The sequence below is a fragment of the Hevea brasiliensis genome, chromosome 4 (assembly GCF_030052815.1).
Source record: "Hevea brasiliensis isolate MT/VB/25A 57/8 chromosome 4, ASM3005281v1, whole genome shotgun sequence".
Taxonomy (NCBI): Eukaryota; Viridiplantae; Streptophyta; class Magnoliopsida; order Malpighiales; family Euphorbiaceae; genus Hevea; species Hevea brasiliensis.
The window spans coordinates 31,927,330-31,940,754 of NC_079496.1; the positions used below are offsets into that span (position 1 = coordinate 31,927,330).

The 13,425-nt window shown below is 32.2% G+C and overlaps 1 protein-coding gene across 5 annotated transcripts in view; it reads left to right on the plus strand.

The window, feature by feature from the left end:
* LOC110653746 (calcium-transporting ATPase 9, plasma membrane-type) overlaps positions 1 to 12,153 on the plus strand; it is a 39,697-nt gene extending 27,544 nt beyond the window's left edge. For all 5 annotated transcript variants that reach the window (XM_021809517.2, XM_058145676.1, XM_021809518.2 and 2 more), the window contains 11 exons: positions 160 to 219; positions 492 to 656; positions 3,945 to 4,061; positions 4,553 to 4,651; positions 5,437 to 5,574; positions 6,222 to 6,322; positions 10,628 to 10,673; positions 10,788 to 10,922; positions 11,220 to 11,327; positions 11,432 to 11,523; positions 11,781 to 12,153. In XM_021809517.2, the coding sequence (XP_021665209.1) occupies positions 160 to 219; positions 492 to 656; positions 3,945 to 4,061; positions 4,553 to 4,651; positions 5,437 to 5,574; positions 6,222 to 6,322; positions 10,628 to 10,673; positions 10,788 to 10,922; positions 11,220 to 11,327; positions 11,432 to 11,523; positions 11,781 to 11,886 (1,167 nt within the window). In that variant the 3' untranslated portion in view covers positions 11,887 to 12,153. The remainder of the gene's footprint in view (positions 1 to 159; positions 220 to 491; positions 657 to 3,944; positions 4,062 to 4,552; positions 4,652 to 5,436; positions 5,575 to 6,221; positions 6,323 to 10,627; positions 10,674 to 10,787; positions 10,923 to 11,219; positions 11,328 to 11,431; positions 11,524 to 11,780) is intronic.
* Positions 12,154 to 13,425: the final 1,272 nt, after the last annotated feature.

Below are 13,425 nucleotides of genomic sequence, written 5' to 3' on the forward strand. Positions count from 1 at the left end.
TACGCAGAGTAATATCCTACTTTTTGTTCCACTATCAAATTTTTTTTTTTGAATCAAAATGTATGTTTTGAATAAGTAAAGATACCTTGAGTCATCTTTTCCCTGTAAATTTTATTTTTCCATGTGGCATTGCTGCAGCTAATAAGATTTCATATGTAGGATCCTTGTCGCCCTGGTGTAGAAGATGCTGTGAGAATATGCACAGAAGCTGGTGTTAAGGTAGTTTGTTCTTTTTTTTTTTTTTTAATCAGCTTTGGATTTTACCTGGTGGGAATGCTCTTTACATCTTTGGTATCCGGGGATGATATTTTTAGACTAGTTTCTTATGTTGATTAATCAGTTATAATGCCCTTTTTAGTCTTTTATTTTCTATTCTAGTGTCAAGTCTGTGAGAAAGACAGTAGTTGTATATTAATTCTTTTCCCCATGATACATTGCTACTAACAAATCTGGTAAGTGATTTATTGGGATCATGTGGTTGATAATTGTAGGTACGAATGGTCACTGGAGACAATATTCATACAGCAAAAGCAATAGCTTTGGAGTGTGGGATTCTCGGTTCACATGAGGATGCTTCTGAGCTTAATATCATTGAAGGAAGGGTGTTCCGTGAATATTCTGAAAAGGAAAGGGAGTCAATTGCCAAGAAAATAACGGTATGTGTCAAACAGCTTGAAATTTCTATGCCCATATACGGTATTGAAAGATCTTAAAATAAAGTATTTTCAGCTAACAATTACCGTTTGGAAATGTAAGTTGTGTGGTTTGTATTAAGAATTTAAGAATTAGAAGAATAAGAAAGAAACAAAGAAAAGGAGGGAAGAGAACCACAAAGACTAAATTCTCTTTTTTGATAGAATGGAAGATTACATATTTATATACAAACTCTTATAATTACTCTACTTAATTAGGAATATAAATCCTACCTATTTAGAAATATAAATCCAACACTAAATAGAAATATATAAAATATACGAACTAAAAATATATAAAATATACATGTCAACTTTTCATAATAATATAAATGCCACACTAAATAAGAATATATAAAATCCAATTGACTTTCTATAACACTCCTCCTTAAGTTGGAGGATGGAATCTCATCAATTCTAACACTCTCCCTTGATGAGATTCTTATTAAAGCCAATAACTCCCTCACAGCAACTCATATATAGCTCAACCAACAGTTAGATTCAGAAACATCTACACAAAGGCACTAACACAAAGCACCAAAACACAAAGTAACTCACTGGGTAGCACTTCCTCTCCAAAGGCAATGATGGTGAGGAAACACCAAAACAACGCAAGGGTAGCACTTCTCTCTCCAAAGGTGACACCGGCGAGGAAAAGACAAAACAATAGGTGAATCTTTATCCAACAGCTCACAGGGACTACGATACAGTGGCTGTCCAAACCCAAACACCCATAGAATTGAAACATGACCTTGGAATTTTATCAACACGCACTGAAGAAACTGAAACAAATCAAAACAGTCGTGGTGTAATTATGGGCAGCCACAAGCAATGACCAAAAACACCCTTTAGACCAAAATCTCTTAAAAACTGTTCTCGTGAATAGTGCCATAAACAGTACCATGAATAGTGCTATGAATGGTACCCCGTGAACTGTACTGAAGCCCTAATGAATTGAAAGCCTGATACCATGTTAAGAATTTAAGAATTAGAAGAATAAGAAAAAAATAAAGAAAGAAATGGAGGGAAGAGAACTATAAAGACGACATCTTTATTATATTTTCTTCTCGTTTTTTATAGAATGGAAGATAATATATTTATATACAAGTCTCCTATAATTACTCTACTTAATTAGGAATATAAATTGTACTTATTTAGGAATACTAATTTTTTTTTTTAAACGTGTATTGCTCGTTTTCTATACTCATTGTATATAAATGTGATTTAATATTTTTTATATATAATTTTGATTAAATTTTTATATGATATATATTATTATAATATATTGATTATTATTACTATTATTATTATAATATAATAATTTTTCTTTTTTCATTACACGTATATTATATGTGCGTTTATTATTTTTAAATTTAAGTTAATGAAAATAAAGTATATCAATGAAATTTGTTTTATACAAAAAATAAAAAATGGTGCTAATAAAATAAAAAAATATTGTTAGTATTCATATGAAAATTGAACTCTTTTAAAAAAATCAATTTGTCTTTATATGGAAATATGAATCTATTAAATTGAAATAACAATTTTATATTCAAAGTATGATTATTAATTTTTTTTTATATGTATTCACTATTTGCTAAGTTATAATAGGATTATAGTATTAAAAAAATTAAAATATATTATATTTTTTCTATGTAAACATATTAATTTTTTTAAACTTTTAATAATGTACCATTTTAAAATAAAAAAATTAGTATTATAAATTTTAATAATCTTATTAATTATATTAATTTTATAATTAAACTCAAACCTAATATATTATGTTAATTATTAATTTTTAAATAATATATATTTATCTATTTAATTGTTTTTTCTCTTATATATAATTTGTTTTATATACTTTATATGTAATTATATATTTAAAAATTTTAAATTCATATAATTTTATTATATATTGCATATTAATTGAATATTATTTATAAATCAATGAATTTGAATTTTTATTTACAATACTTTTCGTTTGAGCATATATATATATATATATATATATATATATATATATATATATATATAATTTTAATTAGACTTATATATTAATGTTTTCTCTAAAAATAACTTGTATATTAATACAATAAGAATTTTAGAAATTTATCTATAATAAAATATAAATTTATTTTATATATAATATTTTTTTAAAGAACTTATAAGAAAGTAAATTAAAAGAAAACTTCAAAAATATTAAGAAAAGAATTAATATGTTTTCTTGGCAAAAACCAATTTCTTTTTTTTTTTCTTTTATGTAAATTCAAATATAATTACATTAAAATATTTTTACATAAATTATAAAATAGATATAGAAATCTATTAGGATTCATTAAAAAAGTTACTCATATAAAATAAAATACCTTCCTATTTTTCTAAATAATATAAATCATGAAGGGTATTTTTGGCAAAGCTAATGTTCCTCTCTCCTCCTTCATTTAAATTAATTTTATATATTGAAACAGATAAGAAGCAAATAACTACTTTAATTTTATAGGAAAATAATGAAATTTTAATCTAAAAAGCTGTGGATAATAATTATTTTTAGTAATAATTTATTTTTAAATTATTATTATTGTTAGAATGATTCAGATATGGAATGATTCGGATATGTTATTATTAGAATGATTATTAATTATTATTATTGAAAAGTAAATAAAGTATTTATTATTGTATTAAAATATTTTTACATAAATAATTATAAGATAGAGATAGAAATCTATTAGGATTTATTAAAAAAATTATTCATATAAAATAAGATACCTTCCTATTTTTATTAATAATATAAATCATGAAGAATATTTTTGGCTATATATATAATTAATTAATTAATTATAAATATTTTGAATTATAAAAAATTAATTAATTAGAATTTAAATACAAATAAAATTAAGAATTTTAAATTTATATAAACTCTAAAATTAATTATATAATAAAAAAAAGTTATAAATAATAAAAATAATGAAGGGTATTTTGGGAATTCCCAATGTTACCACAAACAACAATCCCCCCCCCCCCCCCTTCACATATTTATATAGTATATAGATAAGTCCTACACTAAATAGGCATATATAAAATATACATATTGACTTTTCATAACATTATAAATAGTACACTAAATAGGAATATATAAAATCCATATTGACTTTCCATAATAGTCTCCGTTAAGTTGGAGGATCGAATCTCATCAATTCCAGCAGGTTGATTTAAGCGTGAAAAGGTGTATAATTTAGATGTAATTATGTATAGGTGATGGGGAGGTCATCTCCCAGTGACAAGTTATTGCTTGTTCAAGCCCTACGCAAGGGAGGGGAAGTTGTAGCTGTGACTGGTGATGGTACAAATGATGCTCCTGCACTTCGTGAGGTTTGTCATCACTTTTTTTTTTTTTTTTTTTAATTTTTAAGATCATATGAAGTTTTGAGTTTATTAATATCTAAAAGATTGAATTGTTGGTGTCATGAAGCACACTTCCATTGACTTGTCCTAAAAACACATACACATGTCAATATGCAAGTGTCGAAACAAGTTTTATACTTGTGTAGCCATAATATCGTGCAAATATGTAACTTTCTATATGTACAGTTCTCCCATTATCATATCCATTAACAATGACAAAGGGACTAAGGGTATTCCATGGCAACAAACTTGATAAGTTATGTGCCTGGATGGCATAAGTTTTCCTGAAAATGTAGCTGAGGTGGTTCTAGGTGGTGTCAAATCCTTTTTATTTATTTTTTCTCTCATTTATTCATTTATTGGTAATATGTTCAACACAATTATATTCTTAACTTCTCACCTTTCATTTAATACTTCCTTTGCATAGTTGATTGTATTTTTACGTTTTTGTATTTTAGGCAGATATAGGCCTTTCTATGGGCATTCAAGGGACTGAAGTTGCAAAAGAAAGCTCGGATATCATTATCTTGGATGATAATTTTGCTTCAGTTGTAAAGGTTTGTACTTCTTTATCTGTTTATAGAAGAAAATTTTGTATAATACTTTCTTTAGGGTTGGGTGTCATTTGTGTAACTTTTCCTTCACTTCTCTGTAGAAGAAAATAGCATTAACATTTCTTTTGGAATGAATCCTTATTCTTGACAATAGTGGAACTAGAGAAGAATGTATCATAATGAACTAAGGCCTGCATCACCTAACTTTGAAAACATATGCATTTTCAATTGGCTAATGGCTACCTGATCGTTTAATATTGTTCATTTTTCCATATCTGTTTCTTGTGTATGGATGGATGTCATTTGTAATTCATTTTTGAGAATTTGAATATTATTTGCATATATGAAAAGGCATCTCTGCAACTGAAAATATTCCTTTTCCATCTCTTCTTCTACTTTGTTGTGAACTTAATCTTCTTATTCTTCTACTCTTTTTTTGTCATCCCATTATATCCCCCAATGCAAAATACATTCATGATCTCTTTTAGCATTATTAGCATCATTGGCATTTTCAATTGGCTACCTGGTCATTCATCATCCTCAAGCTTTATTATGTATGTTAATAGCCTGATTTTTTCAGGTAAAGCTTTCCTAAGTTGCTAGTGAAATATTTAAGGGGTTGCAGATCATTGTATGGTTATAATAAAACTAAACTTTGTGGCATCTTTTAAATTCTTGGAATCCACTAATAGCCCATATGCTTATTTTCTTTTTCCTTTCATTTACCATTGAATTATAGTGGTATTTACAGCTGTTTATTGGAATCTTACCTGGTTCTCTTATTATAGGTTGTACGATGGGGCCGTTCTGTCTACGCCAATATTCAGAAATTTATTCAATTCCAGCTTACTGTTAATGTTGCTGCTCTTGTGATCAATGTAGTTGCAGCTGTCTCTTCTGGTGATGTTCCTTTGAATGCTGTGCAGGTCTCTCTTTCTCTCTTGCCTGGAGTATTTTGCTTAATTTTCCTATTTCTACACTTATTCATTTATTTCATAGATTGTCTCTCCTCCTTATTGGGTGAATGCATAGCATTTCTCTTCATGGCTTCATTGGGTTGATTGGTCATCTGACATAGAAATCCTATTGGTCATCTGACATAGAAATCCTTTCTTGTTAAGCTATGTAGGATTCACTTGCACAACATCTTTTGCTGCTTAATAAGTACTTCATCATTATCAACTACAACCTTATCATATGGAGCATTTGAAATTTGAAATATGGATCATAATGATGCATCGGGGGCAAAATGACCAAAATATCCAAAATTATCTCATCTGAATTGACTAGATTGTTTTCTTAGGAGATTTTATCTGAAATGAAAAGATACCAGTATTTTTTTTCTTTGTATCGGCATGGAAGACAGAATGACTGTTGCGTCCTTATTGGGAAAATAGTAAAAGATTGAGGATTTTTTTTTCTTTTTCCTGGTGGGGGAGGGGGGAAGGGGGAGGGAAATGATATTATCGAAGATCAACAGTGGACATGAATTAGATAAATAAATACCGAAATGTTGAATGCAATTATCCCTTCATGATGAGCTAACTTTGAATTCCTGAACTTTTTTGTACAGCTTCTATGGGTTAATCTTATCATGGATACACTTGGAGCACTTGCATTGGCTACAGAGCCACCAACAGACCACCTTATGCATAGATCCCCAGTTGGTCGAAGGTTTGTTCTAATGGCTTGGCCAAATGACCAAGTATTTTATGTATACATGTAAATAAAAAAAATTCAAACTCTGCCCATTGGCTTTAATTCCCTCCTTTTTCTCTACATTTCTCCTCCCCTTGGAAGCACCCTTGTCCACCATGGGAAAGATGTTCAAAAGGTGTTGTTGAATGTCAAAGAGAAACTGTCAAGTGGCATCTACAGGTTCTGCATCTAACCATTGAATAAGAACTTGTGTTGCAGTTCCGATTCCTCTTGTGACCATTTCATGATTCTAGGATTGCAATTAGAATTGGAGAGTTTACTAAGGGAACATGAGAAATTGAGAATGCAATTGATTGATGGTTGCTGTTCTAGAATTAGGAAGTCTTTTCTTCAATGGAGAGATGTGAATGTTAGGATGAATGAAGGATGACAGGGTAAATCCAGCTTGTAAGGTACTTCACTCATTTTATCAATGATTTTGGAGATTGCAAAGTATAATGGAGATAGGTTCTAAGAAGATATGGCAGACATATTGTTCAGTCTATAGATTCGTGGCTAGACAAACAGTTAATCACCTATGTTATATGGCCTTTCAGTTCTGTGCTTGCCTGTGAGTCGCTTCATTCGATGTTGAGTAAGTGATGTTTAGGAAAGGTCAACACAAACTCTTTATCTTAAGGAAATTGATCCACAGCTGCAATTGGAGGATCCCCAAAACAGTAAGGAATGTGTAATGGAGGAGGTGGGTAGCCATATAGAATTTCAAATGATGTTGTTTGAGCAGCAATATGATAGTTTGCATTGTACTACCATTCAGCTTATGGGAGCCATTTTAACCATTGATGAGGCTGCTCACTTGACATACTGGGACAATAGATTTGCAAACAACTATTGACTACCTCAGTTTGCCATCAATTTGGAGGTAATAAGCTGTTGTGTGCTGCAGCTCCACTCCCTTTGGCATTTAAAGAGCTCTTGCACAAAAGAACTTGAGAATGCAGGATCACTATCACTGATTGTGGAGTTTGTTAATGCCACAAGAGGAACTATAATGAATCCTGGTGTTTGGAGTTATGAAGGCATGGCTGGGGCGCATATTGTGGTTTCTGGCTTGTGCTTCTTGGCAGCTATTTGGCATTGGTTTTATTGGAATTTAGAAAAATTTTTGCGATTAATGTACAGGAAAGCCATCTTTGGATTTGCCTAAGATCTTTGGAATTCATTTATCTCTCTCCAGCGAGGCTTGCTTTGGGTTTGGTGTTTTTCATGTAACTGGACTGTATGGTCTTGGAATATGGGTGTCCTAAACTTATTTACTAACTGGAAAGGTGCAGCCTGTTGGTACAGCATGGGTGTGGATGGTTTTGAATCCTTTTGTTCCAGGAGGAATGACTTCTCATCATATGGCAGTGAGGACATTGGGCTTGTTAGTGGGACTATTTCTGCCTTAACATTTATACAAAAGATTACGTATGAAAAGTTTTGAAACTGACCTCTCTCGTAGTATTGTATTGCTGTCCTTTACGCAGCTTTTGTTGTTGCTGGAACTATGTGGTGTGGTTTAACAACTATCCTGATTGAATAACTTGGTCCCACTCGTTATAATGGGATCAAGAATAGTTTGAGCAAGACATTCATCGAAGAGTGGTGCCCATCATGTGATATGAATGCTATTTCTTTAATATCTCCGGGGGGTGGGGTGGGGGGGTGGGGGGGGGGGGTGGGGGGGTGGGGGTGGTTGTATTCTTATTTGATGGTAATCTGTCCTTTGGTCAATCTTTGAAAAATTATTGAATCATTTATCTCCACCAATAGTGCCTCAATCACATGAGTTGTACATTTGTCTTAATGGTCTCTCAGTATAACTCTAACTCCATAGTCAATACACATCCTCCAACTATTGTTTTTTTCTTGAAAAGAACAATTGGGAAGAAAATAAACTGACATGAGGCTGTATTACTCCATTGTTAAGTAACTTCTTGATAACTTTTGCTATTACATCTTTGTGCAGTGGTGAGTGTCTATAATGTCCCACATGCTAGGCTTGGTGCCTTTGAGGGGTATTCTGTGATCAAGTGATCCATGAGGGGACAGTGATTTTGGTTTCTCAAACAAGTCTAAATTATTCTGGTAATTGGTTCTGGTCAGAACATATTACCTCAGAGGGGGAAAGGTTGCCAATATAAGAGGTTGTTGATTGGCTTGAAACTTTCTGGTGATATCCATGTAGGCACAGAATATTACTTGTGAGGACCTGTGCAGGCATCAAGCTCGCACAGACGACATACTTATCCTGGATTTTTGTTGGTCGCTGTATCCATTCTCTTATATTATATGCTTTGCTCTGAGGCACAATTATTTCCCTCAAGTATTTGCCTTTCTCCATTCTGCTTTTCTTCCATCTTTAACATTTTGAAGTTCCAAAAGACTGTCCAATGTTAGTTAGTCGTTGTTTTCCGAACAATGCTTCACACCTAGAGGCATAACTATATAGTCAGCTCAGAAATTAGAGCAATGCATCTGCCTACAGAATTTCCTACTCCAAGTTGTGCACTTAAGCTTTTGACAATTGTCAAATGGCTACACAATGACTGGAGTGAGAGAGCTCAATTTACATCCTGAGCTCTTTGCTAGTGCCAAATCCATGAAATTATGAGTGTTCCCAGAATCAATTAAGATGTGGAGTTTCCTTCTTTCTTTTAAAGAAGTCTATGACCCTCAGTATCTGGTGCTCCTTTGGATCTTGGATTCCTTTGAGGAAAATCTCCTGGTTGTTCTTCAGTCAAATCTGTAGATTCAAATCCCATTGTGCCTTCATAGAGCTCTTGCACAATAATGGTGTGCACTTGCTTCTTTTAACACTGGTGTTTGGCACAAATTTCTCATCACAGCTGAGACATAAGGCCATAACTGATACAGGTTGTTGAAATCTTGTAGATGATGGGAATTTAGCCACATTTTATGGGGTACATAATTTGGGGGCTGGGGTTTTCTTTTGTGCAGGTAATGGGGGAGTTTTCCAAGGGTTTCTTGTGGATATGTTTAAACAGGTAAGATTTTCTTTGTAATCTAGCCAAGGTGTAAGCTTCTTGTGGTGACTTGGGATTGAACATCCTAAAGTAGTTGGATTTCCTTCTTCAGGCCACTGAGGCTCTGCCTATAGCTCAGATAAGGTAACCTTGTGCGTTAAAATATCAAATTTCTCTAGATACTATTGCAGTGAACCTTCTTTTTAAGGTTTTCCAGATCTGCCATGGGGTCCTCAAATACTTGCTTTCTAAATCTAAATACTGACTGAACCGGTGTACTCTTCCCAAATTAAATATTCCTTATTGGTTCTATTCTTCATATAGTCTTTATGCCATTGTGACGCCTTGCCCTCTAATGAATAGATGCCATATGGAAGCTTATCATCGAACCTAGAAGAATCTTTCATACTTTAAAAACCCACCCTGTGAGAATCTTTCACATAGAAGTGAGGAAATTCAATTATAGTGAAACGTGAAGGAATCTGGCAGATGCTAGCAACACTAGAACTTGCAGAACTAGAATTAGATGAGGTATGGTTTTGGTAATAATAAAGGGCAGATTGTCACCTGCAGACTGATTTCGCAGATTGGCATGAAGATCTTAATTCATTCATAACTTGATCTTGCTTTCTGCTAAGCTCTTGAATTGATTCTTCTGCATGTTGTTATTCTCTTGTATCATGCTTCAAACTACATTCCTCTGTGACTGTCAGTCTTCAATTTTCTTCATCTTGGACTCAATTTTTTTGAGTTCTGCAGGTCTGGTGTTGTCTGCTACAGACATGGTAGGTTGGGGATGAATTTTTGCTGGAATTGGAGTTAATTGGGGGTTTTGGGAGCTATGAATCAGGTCCTTGAAGTGTTCTGATACCATATGATGCAATTAGAATTTAGAATTCTGCTCGTATCTGTTTGGTAGTTGGGAATTGGCAAAGTGAAGGAAAACAAGGGAAATTGGGAGAGATGAGAGATGAAAATAGGGAACTGTTATATATTAAAGTTCAAGTCATCAATACAACATTGTTCTCATCTACGTAAAACTGATTGTTAACAAACTGATTACTCGTTAAAAAACTAAAAACAAATACAACACTTTTTTAACAATCCACTGCAGAGGTGCGCCATGTACTAGGTGCTGGCTTTACGTCCCACCATTTTCTCCACATAACATCATGTAGATTATGATTGTAGAAGTTACAGCTGTGGTTTTCAATGCATTTGCATATCAAAACAAATGATTATGAATGGATTAATAATGATCTGAAAGGATGATCTTATGGTTTTATTTCAGGGAACCTCTTATAACAAATATCATGTGGAGGAACTTACTCATACAGGTTTTTATTTTCTCCTTGGTGTAGTAATTTTGTTGGAATCCTTTTTAAGATCACTGTGGATTGAGTAATAAAACATCCAGGGTTACACTCTTAATTCGTTTCACTTAATTACAGGCTTTGTATCAAGTAGGTGTTCTCCTTGTTTTGAACTTCTGGGGCAGGAGCATTCTCCATTTGAATGGTGAAGAAAGGGAACATGCTACAGACGTAAAAAATACTATGATATTCAATGCATTTGTCCTCTGTCAAGTAAGTGTTTTGTACTTGATGAGACATATTTATCAAAGTCAAGATTCCCAAACCTTCACACCACATGGATATATGTATTCTTTTGTGTTCGCTAGACTTGAACATATGTCAAGGTTACTTTTAATGAAATAGGTTTTAGTTTTGCCTATGCAGATGATTGGATTCCTTAGTTTTTGGCTAATTTCTATTATGTTTGTTACAGCTTATGGGATGGAAACTTAAAGTGCTTATTGTGTGCTTTCACTTTCACTTATTTCAAAATGCAAAGCACACATTTACTAACTCTTTGATTTACAGATATTCAATGAGTTCAATGCTCGAAAGCCAGATGAAATCAATGTCTTTAGTGGAATCACCAAAAACCGATTATTTATGGGAATAGTTGGATTTACTTTTGTACTACAGGTGAGCAATTACTCCCTTCCCCTCTTCCCTTGTCTTTTTCCCCTTAGTGTTCTTTATCATTTATTTGCTTAGAATTGACAGTAACACTGTTAATTGTTTCACAGATAATCCTCATTGAATTTGCTGGGAAATTTATGTCAACTGTGAGACTTAATTGGAAATTATGGCTTGCATCCATGGCTATTGCCTTTGTCAGGTTCGTGTGATTATACCAAAGTTTAGAAGATGTTTCTTCTTGTTAAAATTTAAGTCACGCAATGACTAGAACTTTCCCTCTTTGATCTAAATTTGTTGTTGTTTCTGATTTTTATTGTTGATAGTTACTTGAAACTAAATTAGTCACTAGAAAATAGGAAAAAGTTGCTCTCTGATTCCATTGAACAATGGTTTAGAATCAGGTTTTTGGCTTTTAACAATTTACACATCCTCCTGACTTACTCTGCCGTCTTACAGCTGGCCTCTTGCCGCAGTCGGAAAACTTGTTCCAGTTCCCGAAACTCCATTATCTGTTTACTTGGTTAAGCCATTTCGGCGATGGAGAACTCGTCAGAACACATAAAATCCCTTTGTGTATGGTTGCTTGCCTATATCTTTGATTATCTGACGAACACCGCATATTTAAAGGTGGACTGATGATTTCTAGCAAATACCTGCCTTGGCAAAAGCTCTGCTGCTAACCCATTTAACACAAAAGTTGTTAAAATTGTGAACGTAGCATTGTAATGTTACATCATAGTTGATTTGCTGTCCTCTATTCTAATGAAATTTTCAGCACAGAAAGGCTTATAATGGAAATATTATCCCTACGTTTGCATTTGAAAGTTTACCTTAACGTTTCCAAATTGGGAGTAAATATGAAACTTTGTATTGTATGGTCTATAACCAAAGGCCTTATGACTTTCCAGCATGACTATTGACTTGAGGTTCCGAAATGGCAGAAGAAAACCTCAGCTCTAACTTTAGACCAATGATCTTCACTGGAAAGAAAACTATGAAAGTTGCTGCTAAGGATATCTGATCCCATGTATTTGGTTTAGATTATAATTCATAAAAATATATATATATATATATATATATTAAAAATTAGTTAAAAATTATTATTATTTTTTATTTTTTGTTATTATCTATTTAAATTAATTATTGATCAAGTAAAATATTGTTATCTTAATAATTTTTAAAAATATTAATATTATCATTATTTTATAATTAAAAATTTGACAGATTAAATTAAGTGCAATTGAAAAGAAATCATTTTCAGGTATTTTTTATTTAAACATTTTTTTAATTTAGCTTATAAATTTAAAAAAGTTACTTAAAATAAGTTGAAAGTTATTAATAAAGTATTTGTTTATTTGTTTATTATTTATTTACTTAAATTATTTGTAATTTAAGAAATATTAATATTATCTTAATTTTATAATAAAAAAAATTCACTCCCACATATTAATTAAGATCGTTGTCATTCTCGCAATTAACTACAATACTCGCAAAAACAAGCTTCGTTTTCAAGGCCATTTTAGTAGGTCCTTCGCTCTTTCGTATTGTTTCATTTGTCTCCTCTTTATTTCTTGAGAGCTTATTCTTGCAAAGTACATCTAATAAAGGATATCTGAATTTTTGGGCTTCTAATTTTGATAACTGATTTTTCAATTTGTGAGAGGAAAGATAACGTTAATGGCTGGAATTTGCTGTGGTAGTTGAACCAACCTCGAGTGGCGAAGAAGATTGGAACTGTGGCCATTCAAGGTCATCGCCTATATTACTGTGCAACCGCCATTGGAAAACGGCAAAAACTCAATCCTTTCCACTAGGCTCTCATGCACCAAAGTCTCCTGTGACATTAATGTGACAAAGAAACAATAGAACCCATGAAAATGAAAAGAATTGAGAAAAAAGTTGCATGTTCATTTACTTATCCCTTTTCATGGTACAAGAAAGCATGGGAATAAATGATAAAGAAAGGAAGAAAAAAAAAAAAAAGCATTCAACATTATTTTAACCAATTATTGTCTAATGAATGCTCTTGATTAATAAGTCAAATCCATTGTTCAATAGTAAGCAATCCAAAAGCACTTTAAAGGTTCAAGTAAGGGCCTAG